Raw genomic sequence first — 21,214 nt, forward strand, 5'->3', positions numbered from 1 at the left:
GGGGGCTGAACTGGCAATGGTCTCTCCCTCTGTCGGCCCGAACAGGCAAGGCGTGTCTGCACGATACAGGGAAGGCTCCACTCCACTCAATGCTGTGCGTGCAGTCTAGCCCCTTCTGGGCAAACCGAATACCCTTTGGTACTCCTGGTGTAACATATACCTGGTATCCTGCATCTTTTTATTTCTTTTCTTTTCTTTTTCTTTTTGATGATTTCTTTTTCATTTTTCATTTCTAACACAATTGATTCCTGCTCGAGCATTTCATGGAAATGACCTCCTCTGCCCTCCTATAGAATCACCGGAAATTCCCAAATGTCCAAGAACCGGAAAGGAATTGATATTCCCCCGTCCATTCCTTCCAGAAGCTTGCCAGCTGATGATTCACCATCCCAAACGTTGTTCTGGATTCTCTCGCTTGCAGTAGTTCTGCCCTCCCTTTCACCGCGAAAGCCAAAGCCCTTCGCGTGGTCTTTCGCGTGGTTGAGCGAGCGAGAGCGATTTATCATCGTCATCGACCTTGCTCAACTGACCCGTTACATGTCACCGTACCACCCGATACCAGCGATCTCCACTCGACCCAGTTCCGATATGAATCCGGGGACTTGGAGACTCCGGATTTTGGCCAGAGGGAAAGAAAAGGAGGGGCGCGCCCAGTGCACTTCCCTCGGCCCTATCCGCGGCCCATGGGTGACGTCGTGCGTTCTTGCCCCTTTGCCATGGGTCTCGTGTTCAACCTGGATGCTGGACGGTTGTATACATCCATCGGATCGATCAATTCATTTTCATTTTCTTGATTAATTGTTCAAGACTATAGATGTTTGATTGCTCTGTACACCGTACACCACCATCTCTGCTAGAATCTTCCACCTGCGTGCTTTTCCTGCGATTCCGTAATATTATCGTGCTGGGTAAACACTCTCGGTCCCGTCCGCTCGGCTAGTACAGATGAGGTTGTAACTTGTAACCCATTTCCATGTTCTCGGCCTTTTTTCTGTTTCATTCTCCTCTGTCCTCGATCTCTCCTCTTTCTTGGCCGTCGCTAGCCTTCGTCAACCCAATCAGAGCGCGGATGGCGCATCTCCACTTCCAACGCTACCGTCCATCTAGGCAGAAACAAGGAAGACGGCCGCAATTCCTCTGACGGGTTGCTTCATGGACAGAAGAGATGAACTGATCGCGATTTCATCAGCTAATGGATGAGACACGGTGGAGACAATCTGCGAGCTTTGGATTTGAGCAATTCGGTCAGTGGATTTCAGATATCTTCAATCTTCCTTATACCGTATAGAGTACAAGTACAGAGTGCATAGCGGCTTCTCTCGGCTCCGATTCTTCTTCCCGCCTGCCAGGATGCCCTTCCCGTCGGAGCGGAGAAACCTCTCCCCCGAAGACTGCCCAGACGCCGAAGCATCGGCCCAGAACGCCACGGTCTGGGGGTTGCGCCCATCGTACCAATCGTACCCCCGCGGCATCCTTCAGCCTTTCGCACAAGCACGCTGAGGGATGGTTCAAGCACTTCCAAGGAAAAGACAAGACTCTTGCAGTAATCTCCCAAGACAAACCCAAGAAATGCAAAGCCCTACTCAAAATAACTCTCTATAGACGACGAACGCTGGTGTTTGCGGAGACCGAGGGCGCCGGGGCTTACCTAACAGGCGTTAGAACGGGCTAACCGGCTAAGAGCTGGGGTTACGCCCATCCCCAGACTAAACCCCACTTAGGTCGATTCGCAAAGTCGGTCGATATGGCATGTTCACTTATCAGGTTCACACCCTCTTCGTGGACCATCAGCCGCGTCTTTTTTCCCTTTCGTCGGTCGGGCGCATTTCCCCAGGGCCCGAGGATGGAGGGCCCCCCGATCGCCCAACCAACCAGCGCCGGTCCGGCTAGCCGAACGTGGTTTAGTCGATACTTCGCCAGAGGGGGGATTTTGTCCTTTCCCTGCTGTCGACACATTCGAGTGAGAAAGAGTTGGATTTGGCCTCCTGGTTCCTTTCCCTTCGGCCACAGCCGAGTGGGTTTCTGTCAGCCTGCCATCGGGTTTCCTGTTTCGGACTTCCCGGGCATGTCATTTCTGTTCATCTGGTGTTGCCCGGTGGTCCATAGTTCGATGCATGGATTCGCACTAACCCTCAGCCTGACTGCTTTCTACATACACAGTATGGGTACAGTATGTACACCGAAGTAGGTATAATCTTATGTTGGATTGGCATTGCGAGAATCCTCCCCCTTACTCCGTACTCGCTACATGTTTCTTACCGAACCTACCTGCTGGTACTCCGTCCACTTGTGTATTTGCCCCCACCATCAGCTAAACAACGCAATCGCTTTGGCCACCGATGTGAATCACCCCAGGATTCGTTATAATCTTCTCTTGGAAAAACTGGAAAATATGGGGTGAGAGAAACGCGTGACGGTGACACGGACCTGACAGCCACTTACCCACTCCCGCATGATCGACTGACTCGGACCCCGGATATTTATTTCTCTTAATACATATTCTATTATTTCTGTTGCCCCCTTGAACCCACCGGAAGTTGAATGCGACATCTGAGCATCTACTCTGTTAATAACATTGTACCGACAAACATGAATCAAGTCTCCTTGGTACTTGACCAATAAGTAATCCAGCCCTAACTCTAGCAGCGAAGTACACCGTAGAGGGTCTACAAAACATCCCGCTTTCTTTCTTCCCTCTTTTCATTTATTCGCCCTGCGTGACCATCGCAACACATGTATCCCATCGGCCTGTCTTAGCGCCACCCGGGGAATTGAAGAAGGTTACCCGGACTGCCCTTCGCCTCCCTCCGTGTACGTCTGTTCTCTCTTTCTCCGAGAAGCGAAGAATCGAACACTACTCCATATTATCAACCTTCTTCGATATTACTCATATAGGTAATTCCTTCTCGGATAACACCATGATCCCCTGGATTACTTTCCTCTTCCAGTAAATGAAAATGAAGAATGGGGCGGGATTCGAATAACACCAGGATCTAGCTACTTAATTAGTTATCAACGGATACGGACTACGGAGAGTATCCTCTTACCCCAGGAATGTATGTACTGAGGTGAGCTTAGGAGAAATTCTCCAGAAAATACCTAGCTAGTTTAAGGGGGGTGGTTCGTTTGATTTTATCTGTATCATCAATAACTATCAGTTATCACTCACCCATACGGGGCTCTACCGTCATTCACAGGAAATGTCTATATGATATCAGACTCATCAAATATTTCCACTATAGTAATGATATGTCATTCCTAATAACGGATTTATATCCCTTACATCTATCGTCTATCTATCTGTCCATTCTCCCGCACCTACGTCTGCATCCGCTTACGCATTACTATCACCATCCCGTGCTTTACACATAAAGCTTACTGTGTACTAAACGCATCACCATATAAATTACTCTGAAGACAAATAAACGAGGCGGTGAACTATCTGAATCATGACATTGTCTGGATACCTACCTACTTTAGTTCCTCTAAGTAGGTCTCTAGGTGTATCCGGCTCCTTTTGTACATACAGCAACAGGAAGAGCAGGGTAGACGATTCAATCGTGAGCAAGTGAATGAGTGATATATTCATACTCCACATAACCATCCCTTGTATCCCTGTATCCGGATTTCTGGCTAGCTAACAGATCATTGTTCGCAATTAGAGCCTCAAATCAAATGCCCCAGCCCCTTCGTTCTTTCCTAATGTGCTGTACGTGTATGATGAACTGGTACATGTAATATCATTAATTTGATAAACTATTAAGAAATGACAGACTCTAGATTCCTCACCGCTTCTATTTATGTGTTGTATGCTACAACCCTTTTCCAACTACGTAGCAAGCTCGTAGGCGAGAAATATGTTGAATTCTAAGCGTGAGGAAGAAACAATACTAATTACAGTAGTCGAAGAAGCTTTGTGTACGTGGCCTAGTCAGCCACTGAAGCGGTATCTGCCTGAGGGTTCAGGCAACAAACGCCGTAGCTCGCTCAGGCTTCTAGCGATGGTTGTCACATTGTATAGTATAGAGTTCTTCTAGAAAAAGAGGATGTGTAGATTGTACTGCGTATGTACAGTCCATATGTACATATACATGAGATACTCATTGCCCGGGGCTCCATTTACATGATAACTGCGAGGAGATACAAGGTCTCTTATCGATATGGATCTTCCATAGTTCTTTATTTTCTCTTTTTCTTTTTCTTTCCTTCTTCTATTATTCATCGAGGTTTTTATACACCTTTATCTATGCGTCTAAGCACTCCAAAGCAAATAATCTTCGCTATTTTCTTCCTTTCCATATCCCAGTCCTCGTAAGATATGCTAATCTAAGTGGACCGGACATCCTTGTAAGCGCTGATGATCGAATCCAATGTTCATTGATTGAAATGAGTCACGTAGCTGAGGCCGATCTATCGCCTTATTTCTGGTGAGATGTATGTACCCATACATGCAGTCAATGAGACTACTTAGTAGATTATCCGCTAAGACACAGGGATCAGGCCGAGGCCAAGATAGAGACCAAGAAAAGCCAAGGCCAAGACCGGACGGAGTTGACGGTTAAAGAAGGAGGCATGACATCTCCCCGTCCGATAGAATCAGTATTCCTTGCCGATCGATCGGATTGGTTGTCTCTCGTATGATCGGTACAGACCCGACTGTGTTATGTACCTAGGTAAAGCTACGGAGGATACTAGATTCCGATCTAGACCGCGAAACTACTGTGTAAAAGAAAGGCTCATGAATTGGTTCCATTGCTCGAATCAGACTTACTAAACTAACTGGACCGACAAAAACAGACTAACGACTCTGCCAAGTGAAACTATGTATGCAATTGAATTCCTTCGAGGCCGAGAACAAAGAAGAAAACCGGGTTGATGTTGCATTCTCAACCCGAATGGTTTGCCAGTTCTCGGTCCGTGGAGATTTGATCGCCTAGCCCGGGCCAGCCGGCTGACATCGTCCCGTCATCTGGCGAAGAAGTGCAGTAGAAGTTGCCGAGTTAGGTAGCACGGGTCAAATCAAGGCGGAACAGAAAATCGAAACAGAAACAGCACTCATGTTGGACAAGTCGAGGGGAAAATGCACACCCGTGTCGATCATGGAACGTGGACTATGACATCAGACATCGTCTCAAACGATCTTATTCCGTGTCGCGCCATCACTTTCTCTGTCGGATGGGGTGGCTTTTGTCTAGTCCCAAGTACTGCTGATAGCGGCTCCGGTTCCCCATCCTCCCCCGCTTCCGTCGGTGGGTTCAGGCTGGTCGTAGGACTCGGTTGCTCCGGGATTCCAACTATCGGCACCACCTCCATAGTCGTTGTTCTCAGTGTTTACCGTGTCCATTTCACCCGACTCGCCGGCGGTTGGGCAGCGTTTGATGGTGTGTCCCACTGGATTAGTGTTAGTCAGGACTGGTCTCCTGCTAAAGATCAAGACCTCCACAACGATTGGATAAAACTTACTTTCACCACAGTTGTTGCACTTGACTCGGGACCAGTCCTTTTTCTTGGTGCATTCACGACTGAAATGTCCGACTGATGACGATATTTTAGCCGGTACCCGGTTAACCATTGACAGCATCATCACTTACCCTCGTCACAGTTGCGGCAGGTCACAGTTGACACATCCCGTGGCTGATCGCAGTCCCTAGCAATGTGGTCCTCGGATCTTTTCCGTTAGCTCGACCCTCCGAAATGCGTGCGACGAGTCTCAACTTACCCACAGTTACGGCAGGTCCTAGGAGCACTGGCCTGAGGACAGTCCTTTGCAAAGTGACCGACTAAACCAAATTAGCATGCAATTATGCCAACAAATCTGAGTATATCGTACCTTCGTTGCAACGTCTGCACTCCACACCTTCGGCAGTGCGGGGATTAGGACAATCTGAAGCCTTGTGCTCAGGGGATCTTGGTCCTGTTTAGCATCAAATGTAGCTGATCGAAGAGGCAAACAAAACATACCCGCAGTTCCGGCATGCAAATGGATCGACGCGAGGCTCAGTGCAATCGCGAGCACGATGGCCCACGGCGCTACAGTTGACGCATTTCACCTCCACTTTCTCGAAGTCGGGAGCGACATACTCTTGCTTACATCCGCGAGTAGTGTGTCCCATTTCTAGAGATTGTCAGCGCTGTCCTTCGCACAACAGTGTCTACTTACCGCCACAGTTACGGCACTTGGGAACCTGACGGTCAAACGGAAGGCCGGCATCTCCAAGGCGTTCAAGGTTGTCTTCAACAGAAGCAGGCCAGCGCTCACGAAGGTGTGCACGCTGAGGTTTGGCACTGTAGAAGAGTCCGACGACGTAGGTGCAGTTCAACTTGCCCTGGAGGTCAATAAGACTGATGCAATCTTCCACTTGTCTCTCCTGTACGATCGTTAGCTGCGTCGTGGAGAGAGACAAGCAACTGAGTCACTGACCATGGCAATGAGGTGGAAATTGAGGTCATCCTCGCGCAGTTTGTTTTCGATGTCGACGAAAGTGGCCTGGGGAACAGCCTTGGAGTAGATATTGATAGCCTATATTATCAGAATATGCATGACCTCATCCAAGAAGGGGACAAACCTCACGAAAATCCTCGAGATCCCTCTTGACACTGGCCGTTATGATGGCATCCCAGGCCTCTTCGGGAAGCTTATCGGGGATATGGTTGGTATCAAACTTCCGATTTTCGGTGCAGTCCTTAGTTGGGTGGCCTGACGATAAGTAAGTGTCTTCAACACGTCTCAACATATTAAGGAACCATTCACATACCCTCCATCTTGCAGTTCTTGCACACGTCGGGGGGTCTTTCGGGACATTCAACAGCGGGGTGTCCCTCTTGATTGCAGATACGACAAGTGCCCTTGAAGACCCGAGGCTTGGCGCAGTCTACTTTGGCATGACTAGAAAGAATTATCGGTGATGTATTCAACCATACGATCAGGAGTACTCACCCCTCCTCACCGCAGTTGAAGCAAGCCATAGCCTTGCGAGGCGCAGTGCACTCTGCTTTGGAATGACTAGAAACAAAATATTAGTGACGCATTCACCAACTCGATCAGAGATACTTACCCCTCCTCGCCGCAGTTGAAGCAAGCCATACCCTTATTAGGCTCAGGGCACATGCGAGCGAAATGATCATCACTACCGCAGCTAGAACAAGTCAGCAAATGGCAGAGGACAAAGGCAGGGAGAGACCGACTTGCGGCACTTGTTGTCATCAGCACCCTTGTAGGGCTTCTCGTCGCCTCCACCGAAGTAATCACCTCCGTAGTCAGAAGACGGCTTGAAGCCACCGGGGTTGACATTTTCGACGTTCCCAAAGCCTGCTCCCTGGTCAGAGATAGCTCTGCAGACATGAAATCCCGAACAGCGAGGCTATGGAGATACGTACCGGGGTCGTTAGGAGTCCATTCGGCTCCACCAGGATTCCAGCTCATGTTGACTTTTGGAAGTGAAGGACTACTGGAAGGGAAAGCGCTAGACTGACGATAATCAAGTGATTAGCCAGGAAATCTCGGTAGGAAGGAGACAAAGGGGGAGATGAAGAAAGAGATAGGATGGTGTGAGATGAAGACAGCAATCCGAGAAGTGATGCCTTTTACAACAGTAACAAGCGGATAACGGTTATTTCGATGAATCTCATTGTGTTTTGGATGGAAATAATGGAAAGGAAACATGTACCTGAAAGGAATCTCTGAAGGAAGGTTGTTGCTAAGAACTCAAAGGGAAGATAAGGGAAGAAAGAAAACGAGAGAGACGATGAAGGGGGGTGGGTAAGGAGATAGGGAGAAGAGAGAAGAGAAAGGAAGTGAGGTGGGAGAGTGAAGATAGGAACAAGAGGGTGGGAGGGGGGAAGTAAACAGAAGAGGAACAGACAAACGCCAGTCATTCACTGTGGCTCATGTCTATCTCGTTTGCACCCCAGCCCTTCCTCTGCTCTTTCTGTTTCGATGGTTCCTCTTCTGCTGTGTTACGAAAGATGAAATGAAAAAAAAAATGGTGCATTTAAGGTACACATGACTACTATAGAATACAAGCTGACTGGCTTTGAATGTTTATGATTCTGAGTCTACAACTGAGGACTCTGTGTTAATGGCATCTCCACCACCAAGTTACTAAGTGGAGACTGTTTTTTTTAGAAAATACAAGCTATACTTGAAATTTATAAGGAAAAACAATGAGATTCTATTCAATCTGTGAAGAATGCACATACCATTTTAAACTGATGAAAATAGAAGTATAAGCCAAGAAAACGACAGACAACAAAATGTCAACAAAAAGCAGAAGCATACTATTTGGCCATGTCATCCCCATCGGAAGGTGAGTCCTCGTCGGAAGATGAGTCTTCGTTGGAATTTTGAAGACGCTCGCAAGCCTGGCCAACTTTTATCAAGAAATTGCTGTTGCCCGGGTCGTCGGAAGGTGAGTCCTCGTCGGAAGATGAGTTTTCGTTGGATTCTTGACGAGGATCGAAAGTGCAGCCAGGTTTTCTCAAGAAATCGCTATTGCCCGGGTCGATATCATCCTCTTCGGAATCTAGATATCGACGCAAGAAACGGTTGCCGATTTCTATCAACCTGGACGTTCTTTCGCGTGAACTGATACCATTTCCCTCGGAAGGTGAGTCTCCCCGGGAAAATGAATCTTCGTCACAAGGCAAGTCTTCCTCGCTAGATGAGTCGTCGAAATTGTAACCCATGCATTGGGCGCGAAGTCTTGTCAAGATGGCCAGTGGTGCGTCCGAGGTCCTGATGTAATCCTTTACCTCATCCAACTTGTCTCTAATATGTTCGATCTTCTCCAATTCTTCATCGGCCTTGTCCAACTCCGCTTCTATCCATCGATCCAGCGCGTCCTCGTCCATGTGGACGAGTTCGGACCAGCCAAAGGGATCATCGGACAAAAAAGGGAACGGGGGCTCGTCGTCTGCCGTGACTTCACCCATTTTGACGCTCATAGTCGTGGCCATACTCTCTTCGATATTTGCCAGATTGGTTTCACACTCTATCAGTCTCTCTTTGAGGTTTGGGATGGTATCGAGAGTGAGAACAAAAGGCATGTTGACAGTCTGCGTTTTGATCTGGGTTGAAGCACTGAAGCAGAACGTAAAGATGATATGAAGGGGGTATTTATGTTTTTTACCGTCGTCCAGCCATCTGTGTATCTGAATAAATGTTCCGTGAGGATGGCGGAGACTACCTATAAGATAGTAAGATACCAACGATTTACAATCAAATCGAACGGACATATGACCGAAAGCCTATGATTGGTTGAATGAGAGAGGATACAAAGCATATGGGCCTCCTGTGCGGGAATTTGCTTGATCAACAAGTTAGTAGAGAGAGCAGAGATGTCCGAAATTTTGCAAACGGCAACTACTACTTTTCCGTATCACTAGAGCAAACAAGCCACACAAACATTATCGTATAGGCCAGGCATATAGATCAGGTCTTGGTTCACAACCTGTAAACTATAGGTAGGCAGAGTGGAAGAGCAAGGGACGGAATAGAAAGGGAGGTACCTGGTAATATCTCTTCTGTCAAACGAGAATAAAAAACCTGTCCAATGAAAACCGGAAGCCGGAAACCGGAAACCCAAACGATATCAGAATGACATCCATGTCGGTCAAATTCATAATGCTAACTACCAGATCAAGCCGAAGTCTAGAAGGAAGGAAAAAAGTGAAAGAGAAACATTGCATCATCCATCTACCACATGCCGCCTTACCCTTTCAGGTAAAACACCCAGCCATGACCCAGACACGTGATCCGACCAGGAACAATATCTCAGGACAAGAAACCGTGCTTCCTCAAAGAATAAGCATAGCAATATAGATGAAAATCAACTGTAGAAATGACAACTGTCCAGTCCAGCTTCCCTTACTTGAATAGTCTGCCCAGCAGACCACCAGCAATGTTATTCACGATTCCACCGGACAAAGCACGGTTGGCGAAGGTCGATGCCTGGCTGAAGCGATCGCAGCGAGAGAAAGCGACGGTGTTGGTGATGGTCAAGACGAGCGCAATGGCTGGTGATGTGTGAGCGGGACATTTCGTTTTCCGGGGATGTATATGCGGATTCAAGCCTTGGGGAAGATAACTTACCAACCAAACTCAACCAGATCACGCTACTTAGTCGGATAATAGCCAGGATGGCCAGGCCGATCCACAGCGCGGGCGCGACGTATAGACTGAGCCAGAAGAAACGTTTATCGGTGGCGGTGATGGAGGTGGTCGAGTCGGAGGATTCGAAGACCCAGTGCGAGTCGCCGGAGGTGGTGTTGACTTCGTTCCACCAGCGGAGGCCGACAAGGCGTCGACCAGCAATGTTTTTGAGGTAATAGAAGTCGGCGGCGAGTAGGAGAAGGGTGATGATGAAGACGAGGATGCTAGACGTAGAATGGAATGATTAGAAGTTTGGACGAGTTGTTCTAGGTTCAGGGGAAGCTCGTGCCGGCGGTTTTGCGCCACGAGGGGATTTGATCGAGCTGATCGATCGCATTGCACTGGGATTGCGGTGTCACATACAAATTTCTAATAAAGAGCACTCCGAACAAGTACATCAGCAGCGCGCTGATACGGAAACCCAGGAAACATAGGAGGGTGATGGGATGGGCGCTGAGACGCCAGTTCAACTCGCCCTGTTGCGAGGGGCCTTGGCCTTGGTTCTCCATGGTGAACGACGGATGACGAAACCAAAATCAAGCAGAGATCAGGAAGGAAGATAGTTGGCCACAACGATAGGAGCAATCCCGCTCACTCTTTTTGCTTGCAGACGGAGGACCTGACGGGATCATCGGCGATGATGGATGATGCTGCGTGTCGCCTGCGGGCGGTGGATGGCGGCAGAATAGAAGCCCATCAGCTAAGCTCATCGGTTATATGCAGGAACCTCCACGGTGACGATATGACGATTTGCTCGATCATGATCATGTTGGGTGAGAAGAGAGAGAAAGGATGAAGTCCCAGTTAATTCCTGGGTATATTCCAGAATGCTATCCATCATGAACCTGCCAATCCCAATCCACGAGAGCCACATCAATCCGGAGAAGCCTTTATGCAGACGGCCGAGGATGTTGCGTTCTCCTCATCGTCTCTTATCCGCCCGATAAAGCTCCTCTCATAGCTTCTGGCCCAGTCAACCATCCCCAACGCTCCAACTTCACCATACACTCCAGCCCAACGCAGCATCATGGCAGCACGAAACACTCTCCGTCGCTCCCTGCTCTACAGTATGTCCCGCCTTCATGCAACCAACTATCAGACATAACCCACCCACTTCCCCGCATTCCCATACTATCCATGATAGTACTACTATCATACCCAACGCAGCCCACACCACCCTCACCCACCCCAATTCCACTGAACAAGACAACCCATACTAACAAAACATGTGAGCAAAGTTCCCGGCTCCTCGCAGCGCTTCATCGACAAATCCCGCAGTCTGACCGCCGACTGCGTGGCCTACGACCTCGAAGACAGCGTCACTCCGCACAAGAAAGCGGAAGCCCGGTCGCTGGTGCGGAGAGCCCTCGAGCTGCCTTCGACGCAGGGGATCCGCGAGCGCGCCGTCCGCATCAACTCGGTCGATAGCGGGTTGGCGTTGGCGGATCTGACGGAGGTGGTATGTCTTTCTTCCCTAGCTCCTCGCCTGTCTCCCTTTAATCCATCCTATACCCCCAACAAGACCAGGAAGAAACCCAGCATCAGTCAAACTAACATTCACAAAAATAAAAGCTCCAATCCCCCAACCTCAACACAATCGTGATCCCCAAAGTCAACTCCCCCTCAGACCTAACCTTCGTAGCGGACGTCATCACCCACACCCTCGCCCAACAACAACAAACAACCAACACCCCCCGACCCCCAATCTCGCTCCTCGCACTCATCGAATCCGCAAAATCCCTCACAAACCTCACCCAAATCACATCCGCCTCACCCCTCCTGCAAGGCCTAATCTTCGCCGCCGAAGACTTCGCCCTGGACCTCAGTCTCACGCGCACGCCGCCCCTCACGGAGTTCCTGTTCGCGCGATCCAGCATCGCGACGGCCGCAAGGGCAGCGAACCTCCCCTCGACGATTGATCTGGTTTGCACGGCGTATAAAGCGCAAGGGGACGATGCGGCTAGGATCTTAGAGGAGGAGTGCAGGGGCGGGAAGCAGCTGGGGTTCAATGGGAAGCAGTGCATTCATCCGTCGCAGGTGGCGACGGCGGAGAGGGTGTTTGGGCCCGAGGTGGGGGAGGTGACGTGGGCTGTGAGGGTTGTGATTGCGGATGAGAAGGCGGCGAGGAGTGGGAGGGGGGCGTGGACGTTGGATGGGAAGATGATTGATGTGCCGGTGGCGGAGAAGGCGAGGGCGATTGTGAGGAAGGCGGAGGAGTGTGGGTTTGAGGTTGGGAAGTTGAGGGAGGAGTGGAAGGGGCAGGAGCCGGAGTAGATATGTTTCCTCTTCTTTCAAGGTGTAGTGGAAGTATGTGTGTGTGAGAGAGGTGATGGCCTTTGCTGCTATACTTAACTACCTAAATCAGGATTGAGTCCCATGGTTGTTGACTTTGGCCTTATCAGGTCAACCATGGTGAGATAAAAAGGCTAAAAACACGCTAAATAACATTTCGAGTTACGCTCTGAGCTGAAGGGGCAAGGAAAAAAAAGGACCTGTCTAAGCCATCTCTGATCTCTTAGCATCGGTGTGAAAGGACATCCTCGAAGACCCTAGTCAGAATTCTACCATCTCCATTGGGTGAAAGTGCAAACAAAGGGATATCTTAATCGCTTTGCAGAACAAGAAATAAGATAAGCTGTAGTAAAGAGCAGCGAGTCCCCGTGTATCGACCCTCCGCCTTACAGTTGCTTCACTTCCACGTCTTCCCGCTTCAGCAGTTGGATCTTGCCCGTGAGAGCCTGTTGGTTGGCCAGGCCATCGGCGTCGGCAGTTCCGTCGGTGCCCTCTTGGAGACTGCGCGCGAGTGCCTTGTCGTAGCTGGTGGGATCGATCCCCAAAATACCTCCGACGTATCCGCCCCGTTCTCCGGGCACGCTGAACTCTCGGAAAAGGTACTTCCAATCGTTCAACCACGCCTTCACTGCCTTGCCAATCTTGTCTTTGCCGTTCTTGGAGTGGTGGCCGGTGCCGGTGATGGCGTAGACGACCCGACGGCCTTCGCGCGCATGTTTGAGGAGGATCTTCTCCAGATATTCTATCGCTTCTTCGGGGTGCAGACCGTGCAAGTCAACGTAGAGCTCTTCCGCTGAATCCTCCAGGCCGATGCTCAGAAGGTGCTTATTGCGCTCTTCGTACAATTGCCGTGCTGCTTCTCGGTGACACTTGCGCATGGCTTCATTCTCGGCTTGACCGCGCAGAGACAGGGCCTTAGCCGCTCGCGCATCATTTCGGTTCCAAGCTTGAGCGGCACTAATAAAACAGTCAGCTTTCGAAGAACCAGCCATGTGCATGTGGCCAATCTCACCTCTGAAGGAACTTGTTTCTCACGGTTCCGTGCCGAATCGCCTCCGTACGATACTTGATATATTGCGAATTGGCGCGCGAGCCTGTCTCTAGCCAAGGGATGTTATGGGGAGCGGGGATGGACATCGCAGCAGCACTGTTTTCGCGGCCTTTCGATCCATCCTTATGCTTGGACGAGGACTTTCCTTTGCCGGGCGCCGGTGACGGAGACATCCGCACAACGTCGGCCAGGGAGGTCGGCAGGTTCTCTTTGCTGGAACCGTTCTCTCTATTGTGCGGGTTACGTTTATTGTGTTTCTTGTTCTTCGCACTGCCGGCAGCAAGGGTAGGGAAGGCATCTGGGTCGTCTACCGAGAGAGCGGCTGGGTTCAACTCGCGATGCTGATGTCGGCTGCCGGGCCGGGAGTGAGGGCGAGACATGTGCGGCATACTCCCATTGCGTTTGCCCGGCCCCAGTGGCATCCCCTGCGGGCCATTCTTGGGTCCCATGAAACCCAGATGGGCTGGATATTTCCCCATGAAGTGGCCCATCCATTGGTCACCACCCGCCGCACCGCCGTGCAACGGAGGAAAGGCTTCCGGTGTATTTTCCGAGTAGAATTGGGACACACCTAAAGTTTGGGGGGTGCCATCGCTAATGCTCAGACTTGCGGCCAGAGATGAGGGGTCGTGGGAGAACGGACATCCGTCACCGGCAAGACAATTGCCCATAACCCAGTACCTGTAGCAAATAAAGCAGGTCAGCATACTACGACCTCGACACTCGAAATGTTCCCAGAAGGCGAGACCTACTTGCAGAGATGATTGGTCAAGTCATGGCTAAACCGACAGTCCGCGCGGAGGCATTGCCCAGTCGACAACCAATATTTACAGACTACCGGGCTGCGATGGGGATTCGGAGAGGCCGGTGGTTTGGGCGGATCCATGGACATCGATTTCCCAACCACCACACGACCATCGTCCGCATGAATGGGCAGGCTATCTCCATCGGCACCCTGCGAAAGCGACGCGATGGTAGCTCCGAGATCGTAGCTGTTGGCCTCGAGAGCAGACTCGATCTCGTCATTGGATCTCTTGTCGCCGAGGACGGTGCGCAGAATATCATGAGGACTCATGTCCGGCACAAACTCGGGCGCGGTAGCGCTCAAGCTCGCATTTAAGCTGGCGGTCCCCAGCGACGAAGTTGTGCTATTGGCGTCGTCGGCCACCAACCAATCCACATTGCTATCGCTGCCAAAGTCCCCGTAGAAATCGGAGACTTGACTCTGATCGGAGAATTCGTATGCGTTCAGATTGGGGGAGTGCGGGATAGGTTGCGCGAGTGCGAGTCGGGGCGACGGGCGCGGGGACGTGAACGGCGAAACTGTCGAGGACATCGGGGGTCGTGTCGAAAGACCGCCTCGCGAGCCCGGAAACCAAGAGGTGCTGCCGGGGCTGGTCCCCAGATTGGAATGAGGGGACAGCGGTGTGGACGACCGCGCCATTTGCCATGGCGCGGGGGAGGAGCGACGAATGACGGTATGACGGGCGGGAGGGGGGGAGGAATCGGGGAGGTTGCGATTTCGATGGCGCCAAAGGACATCGAGGACGGTGTTCTCCAGAGACGAGCCCGACAAGGAGGTCTTTTTGCGCAGAAAGTCCTCGGCCTTCTCTGCCTGATCCTCCTCATCGAGAGCCTGATCTTGGAGGATCTGGAGGCAACCGTCGAGAATATCGTCTGGAACCATGCTGATCATGTGTTAAAGGGGGTCCAGAAAAAGGTCGGAGGAGGGAGGTGGTGTGGTCGGAGCGGTCCAGAAGTACACGGTGGACGGAGGGTGAGGGGTAACCAGGGAAAGCTGGAGTCGGTGATAAGATCGTCAAAACAGCTAGCAGGGACAAGAGGCCTAGAGCGCCAAGTCCATTGTTCTGTGTGTCAAGGAGTCGTCGAGATCGTCGCTGGGATGATTACAGGAACAAGCGAGGTCAGAGGGAGTCGACGGCGAGTATTGTGGCTTGGTTCTCGCGATCATCACATCGCATCAGTCGATGGAGAATGTTGGACCGATAAAGGGATGAAAGAAGGTGGAGATAAGCAGATGCACGGGAGGACCCGAGGAAACAGGAACGGAAAGGAAAGGGAAAAAGAAAAAAAAACACGAGGCTGAGAATAAAGAAGAACGAGACAGAAAAAGAAAGAGAGGGAAAAAGAGAGAAAAGAGCACAAAGCCACGAGGGGGTTCGAGATCGAGGAGTGGAAGAGAAGAAGGAAAGAAGAGGAGGATGAGAGGGAAAAAGGCGGAGATGAGATGAGATGAGATGAGGCGAGATTCACTTGCTTTGTTGTTGCCAATCATGCAAACAATCCCCTCGATTCAAGATTGCCACCCACGATAACACCCCATTCACCCACCTTGGTTCGGTCAGCTAGGGATTTATTCTATTTTCCATTCATCCATCTCGAGTCCTTGACTGTAGACCTGTACACCCTTCATCCCCTTCCCTCCCTCGGATATGGGGGGAAATCTAGACAGGCCCAACCGCGTCTTGGCGTGTCATCGCCTCCCAACCATGGATCGTCTCTATTTTCAACTCCGTTCCTGATCCTATACAGACCCGTGCTGAGTCTACTGACCCGATGCTTTCATCTCTTGGCTTCCCGGTTGTGCCTGTTCTCGACCTTCCTCGTTTTTTCTGGACATGAAGATATCCGCAATCTGCAACGGGACTTCCTGGACACCGATTTCATGGAGATTACTGCGATGATTTATACTATCTTTTGTATTCAACGGTTGTCTGGAATAAGTTCGATCCGAAAGCGACACCAGGAGTACTGACATCTTAGAGCCCAAAGGATCTTTTTTCCGGTCAGAAATAAAGAAATATTGCCAGTCGGGCTCTTCCACCACATGTCCAGAGACTACCCACTATATCCAACATATGCCTTTCCTAACATTTGACGCACATGCTAAATCCTCAAAATTAGCGCTGCCTGTATCATCAAAAGCCAGCCTGCAGAAGGCAACATACCGCGCCCGCCTTGAATGGCTCGCTGCACGCAGGCCTCTCCTCCGAGATACAGTTCGGCAGCACAGACACCGTAGCATCATAATCCACGCCGAAGAAGAATGGAATCGTGTGTCGCTCCTGGCCGGTCAGATTCACTACGCGATGCATAGTCGATTTGAACTTCTTATTGGTCCTGGATAAACGGGTGGTCGGTTAGTCGTGTCCAGAATATCAGATGTAACGAGTAGTGTTCGAAAGAAAGCATTGTTCGGTCTCATACCAGACGGATAAGCAATCTCCTATATTCACCACCAGGGTGCCGGGAATCGGGGGTGCCAGGATCCATTCCTGGCGGGTATTACTGTGAATCTGCAGAGCCGGGACTTGATCCTGAGCGAGGATCGTGAAACATTCATAGTCCTGTCAACCGAGCATCGAAGATCAGAAAAGCCAACGCATCAACTAGGTAGGAACAACAAAGGAATCAGATTACCGTATGGGCCCCAAGCCCTTCGGCAGTTTCGCCCTCCACTGGCTGCGGCGGATAATGCATCATCCTCACAGAAGCGCCCGGATACTTCATCTTGTCGTCGAAAAATCCCTCCTCCAGATCCAACGCCAGCGCAAAGATCCGCATTAACCGCCGCCCCAGGTCCAGCACCTGCGAAAAATAACGGAGATATGTTTCGCGCAACCCAGGGACGAGCTCATCGCTAGGCCATTGATTGTCGCCGTAGAGACTGAAAGGGTCCGGAGGCAGAACGTCATCCACGGTTCGTTGCGCGTCCCCTGCGATCTCATATCCGATGTCGAAGGACTCGGACAGAGTGCCCATTGTGTTATGCTCGGTGGGATCTTCTCCTTTGGAGCCGGTGGAGTTTTCAGAGTAGAGAGGCATGTAGCCTCGAAATTTCTAAAATGGGCTTATTCTACATCCATGGTACTGAAGAACTCGGGGAAGGGGGAAAGGGATTGGAAAGAATACCTTGGATTTTCCCAGATAGTAGGTCATTTTCTGGTCGTCCGGGAGAGAGTAAAAGCGACGAGCCACTGACTGAGCTTCCGTTATGAGCTCCTCGGGGATTCCATGGTTCTATCAGCAACAAACAATTCGATTAATGAAAGCCACAATCTTGGGAAACAACCAACATAAATAAGAAGGCTATACCTTGATATAGAAAAATCCGATATTAGTGCAGGCATCGTAGATCTGTCCTGCGAGCTTCTGGCGATCTTCCAAGTGCGGACTTCGAAGCTTAGACAGGTCGATTATGGGGATCTCAGCGACATCGGCGCTTTGCGGGCTTGATGGATGAGTGATGGACGGCGACATAGCTGAAATGGGTTGACTATTAGACAATGAGACTATGCGAGGAGAAGCTGAGTGTTGAACTCATATACTATATATACTCCCCGTTGTTCTTTTCGATCCTTCCCCGGATTTTCAGAGATTGAGGAACGAGGCAAGAGCGAGGGGAATCCCAGCCAGGAAATATTTGTTAGGAATATGTGGTTTCCGGATTTGTTTGCTCTTCTTTCGGTGTAAAGCACGTAATCAACACCTCGAATATGAATGCAGTGCATTGATGAATAGCCTATGACACCGATCCGAGCTGCCGGACGGAGTGTGAAGTAGGGGACTCTTGCAGCCAACAATGTAGGCATCAATTGTAGGCGGCCAGGTGAAGGCATACGTGTACCCACTGGCATCGAGTCCTTCTCAGGCAGGTTGAAGGGATGATCTGCAGTCTAGTCATCAATGACAACACTTCTCGGTGTTTTTCTTCATGTAGTTTTACTACACTGCAGGATGGACAGGCATTCCTCGGATTGCGGTTTCATGCGACATTGTAGATCCATGGGACATGTACAAGGAAGTCCCTAGCCCAGTTTCCAATCATCAAAGACTACACTTTCGTAAGAACAATACATGGAAGAATTCTATATAAAGGTGGCCATGGTGTTGGTGGCAGACAATGGAAATTATCTAGACAATCATATCCTATCTTGACGATTGAATACGATGACTCAATTCTCTCTGCCATCCGTCCACGCCGACGATGAATGGTCTTCTCTCAAGGCCGTCATCGTTGGCCGTGCCGGTCGAGCATGCTTCCCAAATGCTCCAGCGCCCATGATTAGGGCCACTATGCCCGCCGCTCATGTCCACCGGTTTCAACCTGAATCCCCATTTCCTGAAGACTTCATCGCAAAGGCAGAAGCAGAGTTGGATGCCTTCGCCGCCATTCTCAAGGCTGAAGGTATCAAGGTCTACCGGCCGCCGGATGGAATTGATTGGTTGGCGGAGAAGGGGTACACCGGAGCCATGCCCCGTGACGGGTTGATGAGTGTCCAAAATACCTTGATAGAGGCCTGCTTCGCCTGGTCCTGCCGCTTACGGGAGATCGAGTTGGCATTTTCTGACATCTTGAATGAACTCGCAGACGATGGCCGCGTGACGATCGTTCGGCGTCCGGCAGACACATTCGGTGATTCTTTGCTTGACGAGGATGGAACTGAATCAAACAAGTGGGCCATCAATAATAGCCGTCCGGCGTTCGATACGGCCGACTTCATGCGCTTCGGAAAGGTCATCGTCGGACAATACAGTCATGTTACCAATCAGGCGGGGGTCGATTATATTCAGCGTCATCTGCCAGCGGGGTACAGGATTCAGATGATTGAAGTTGACGATCCGCATGCAATGCATATTGATGCCACGATCCTGCCCCTACGAGAGGGCCTCCTGGTGTACCATCCAACCAAGGTGACCGAGCACGAATTGCGCAAAGTGGAAACCCTTGCAACTTGGGACCTCCAACCCTATCCATTTGTTCCACAAGAGCCCCAGGATCCCCCGTTGTTCATGACCAGCCCGTGGCTCGTGCTCAATGCTCTGGTTCTTGACGGGAAAAGGATGATAGTAGAGGCCAGCGATCGCAGGACGGCGGAGTGGTATGAGTCATTGGGGATGCAGTGCATTCCGTGCCCCTTCAAGCATGTCAACAGCATCGGGGGGTCTTTCCATTGTGCCACGACTGACCTGGTGAGGAATAACGGAGTCGAATTGGATGGGAAGTCGAACCCCGAGGGTTCCGGTTGAAAATGAATGTTTAGCTCAGAAACATGAACTAGCCAATTTCACTTCCACGGAACATGAGTCGTCATAAGCTGTAACTCCACGCAAATTGAGGACACAGGGATAATTAACCAACAGATAGACAAACAAAAAATTAATTATCGAGCTTCGTCAAACCTCGAGGTCTTGTGAGATGTTGAGTAGACCGGAAATGATGGATGCACCTGCACTATCCAAGCAGAAAGCAGAATTGACATCTCAACGGCACAGGACAACGTAAATATAGTCAGTAACTTAGCGAGCACCCCAAGTTTCGAGGAAGTGTGCAATTGAGGCATCATGATTACGAATTTACAGTTCTCTGCTGGTGAGCCGTGGCGAAGTGTTCGGCTACAAATATATCTGCTCTGCAACCCAGCGATTCTTACCGGCAATACTCCATGTCGGCATTCAGAGACTCAACAAAAGCTTCCTATCTTTCATCATGCATTATAAACGCACTTTCATCGGCATCGAAGCCCCCGAAGAATTAAACCAAACAGTCCATTATGCCCTCTCGGAGAGTGGAGTGGGGGACCGTACGCTCGCAGATCTGGGGATTTCCGTGCCTATTGGCCAGCCTCTGACGTACACTGCCCACCAGGGCAGAGCTCGACTCCGCACACTGGTAGCCAAATGTTATGGCCTCGATGCAGTAGATATTCTCGTGACGACTGTGGCTCCTCGGCGTTGTTTGTCGTGCCAACGGCTCTTTTAGACACTAATGATCATCTCGTGACCACACGCTCCAATTATCCCTCAAATATCGAAATACCACGAGCAATACGGTGTGATATTTCTTTCCTTGATTTGGATTTTTCATCTGGGTTTCAATTGGATGTCTCCCAGATTGCGGCAGTGCTGCAGCCGAACACCAAACTGATCAGTCTCACAGCACCCCTAATCCAACAGACTCCATGATCATCGAGGAACAACTCCGTAAAGTGGCCGATCTGGCTAGAAATCACAGCTGCTATCTCCTTGTGGACGAGACTTTTGCGGAGCTCATGAGCCCCAATCGTCTCCCTTGTGCGGCATCTCTAGGATCGCACGTCATTTGGGTTTCGTCCATGTCCAAAGCATACGGCGTTCCCAGTATCCGCGTTGGATGGATTTCGTCTAAAAACAAGCTGCTGCACGAGGCATTCCTCGTTGCCAAGGAACAGACAAGCATTACCGTAGGTGTGCTGGATGAATATGTGGCAGAGTGCATCTTGGAGCGACGCGAGGAGTTGCTGCAGCCGGTACGCTTGGAGATGAAGAGCAGGCGAGACCTTGTGGATGCTTGGGTTCAGGAAGAGGACATGGTGGAGTGGGTTCGACCAGAAGCTATGTCAATCGCATTAATACGCATGACGAGGGAGCCACCGGGAGGAGCCACGTCTTTCTATAGCCGATTGTTGAAGGAGCAAGCGACCTATGTCGGTCCGGGACATTGGTTCGAACTGCCCGAGACTTGTTTCCGACTTGGGTATGGGTGGCCAGCCATGGAGGATCTTAAGAAGGGATTAGCAGCCATCTCTCGGGCCCTGCGTGGCTAAGTGCAATTCCGAGGATTGCGAGAGTTCTTTGCATGTACAAAGGGTTATTGCGGCAATTCAACATCGAAGATGCATGGAAATCTAGCGACGTGTTCTACAGTAAGAGAGAGGGGA

The 21,214-nt window shown here is 50.5% G+C and overlaps 7 protein-coding genes across 7 annotated transcripts; 3 read left to right on the top strand and 4 right to left on the bottom strand.

Annotated features, from left to right (window-relative positions):
* Positions 1 to 5,191: 5,191 nt before the first annotated feature.
* Positions 5,192 to 7,423, bottom strand: KD926_008933 (putative zinc knuckle transcription factor (CnjB); the record flags this gene model as incomplete). The annotated part of the gene is made up of 14 exons (XM_053101518.1): positions 5,192 to 5,391; positions 5,464 to 5,535; positions 5,592 to 5,668; positions 5,720 to 5,780; positions 5,831 to 5,907; positions 5,962 to 6,115; positions 6,161 to 6,368; positions 6,422 to 6,520; positions 6,567 to 6,697; positions 6,756 to 6,886; positions 6,938 to 7,003; positions 7,056 to 7,136; positions 7,186 to 7,309; positions 7,378 to 7,423. 14 exons carry the CDS (start codon positions 7,421 to 7,423, stop codon positions 5,192 to 5,194), a joined length of 1,527 nt encoding a protein of 508 aa, XP_052954928.1.
* Positions 7,424 to 8,277: 854 nt separating this feature from the next.
* Positions 8,278 to 10,659, bottom strand: KD926_008934 (DUF846 domain-containing protein; the record flags this gene model as incomplete). The annotated part of the gene is made up of 4 exons (XM_053101519.1): positions 8,278 to 9,079; positions 9,870 to 10,014; positions 10,091 to 10,374; positions 10,514 to 10,659. The coding sequence occupies 4 exons, from the start codon at positions 10,657 to 10,659 to the stop codon at positions 8,278 to 8,280; spliced, it is 1,377 nt and encodes a 458-aa protein (XP_052954929.1).
* Positions 10,660 to 11,177: 518 nt separating this feature from the next.
* Positions 11,178 to 12,424, top strand: KD926_008935 (HpcH/HpaI aldolase/citrate lyase family protein; the record flags this gene model as incomplete). Its single annotated transcript, XM_053101520.1, has 3 exons — positions 11,178 to 11,217; positions 11,389 to 11,609; positions 11,723 to 12,424. 3 exons carry the CDS (start codon positions 11,178 to 11,180, stop codon positions 12,422 to 12,424), a joined length of 963 nt encoding a protein of 320 aa, XP_052954930.1.
* Positions 12,425 to 12,828: 404 nt separating this feature from the next.
* Positions 12,829 to 15,189, bottom strand: KD926_008936 (CCCH zinc finger and SMR domain protein; the record flags this gene model as incomplete). Its single annotated transcript, XM_053101521.1, has 3 exons — positions 12,829 to 13,399; positions 13,455 to 14,174; positions 14,246 to 15,189. The coding sequence occupies 3 exons, from the start codon at positions 15,187 to 15,189 to the stop codon at positions 12,829 to 12,831; spliced, it is 2,235 nt and encodes a 744-aa protein (XP_052954931.1).
* Positions 15,190 to 16,352: 1,163 nt separating this feature from the next.
* Positions 16,353 to 17,774, bottom strand: KD926_008937 (isopenicillin N synthase family dioxygenase; the record flags this gene model as incomplete). Its single annotated transcript, XM_053101522.1, has 6 exons — positions 16,353 to 16,400; positions 16,463 to 16,634; positions 16,722 to 16,861; positions 16,935 to 17,354; positions 17,427 to 17,534; positions 17,610 to 17,774. 6 exons carry the CDS (start codon positions 17,772 to 17,774, stop codon positions 16,353 to 16,355), a joined length of 1,053 nt encoding a protein of 350 aa, XP_052954932.1.
* Positions 17,775 to 18,464: 690 nt separating this feature from the next.
* Positions 18,465 to 19,544, top strand: KD926_008938 (lysine amidinotransferase; the record flags this gene model as incomplete). The annotated part of the gene is made up of 1 exon (XM_053101525.1): positions 18,465 to 19,544. One exon carries the CDS (start codon positions 18,465 to 18,467, stop codon positions 19,542 to 19,544), a length of 1,080 nt encoding a protein of 359 aa, XP_052954933.1.
* A 460-nt stretch (positions 19,545 to 20,004) lies between these two features.
* Positions 20,005 to 21,100, top strand: KD926_008939 (aspartate aminotransferase; the record flags this gene model as incomplete). The annotated part of the gene is made up of 2 exons (XM_053101526.1): positions 20,005 to 20,251; positions 20,409 to 21,100. 2 exons carry the CDS (start codon positions 20,005 to 20,007, stop codon positions 21,098 to 21,100), a joined length of 939 nt encoding a protein of 312 aa, XP_052954934.1.
* Positions 21,101 to 21,214: the final 114 nt, after the last annotated feature.

This window comes from Aspergillus affinis (assembly GCF_023601865.1).
Source record: "Aspergillus affinis strain CMG 70 chromosome Unknown NODE_60_length_195438_cov_84_765746, whole genome shotgun sequence".
In the NCBI taxonomy this organism is placed as follows: Eukaryota; Fungi; Ascomycota; class Eurotiomycetes; order Eurotiales; family Aspergillaceae; genus Aspergillus; species Aspergillus affinis.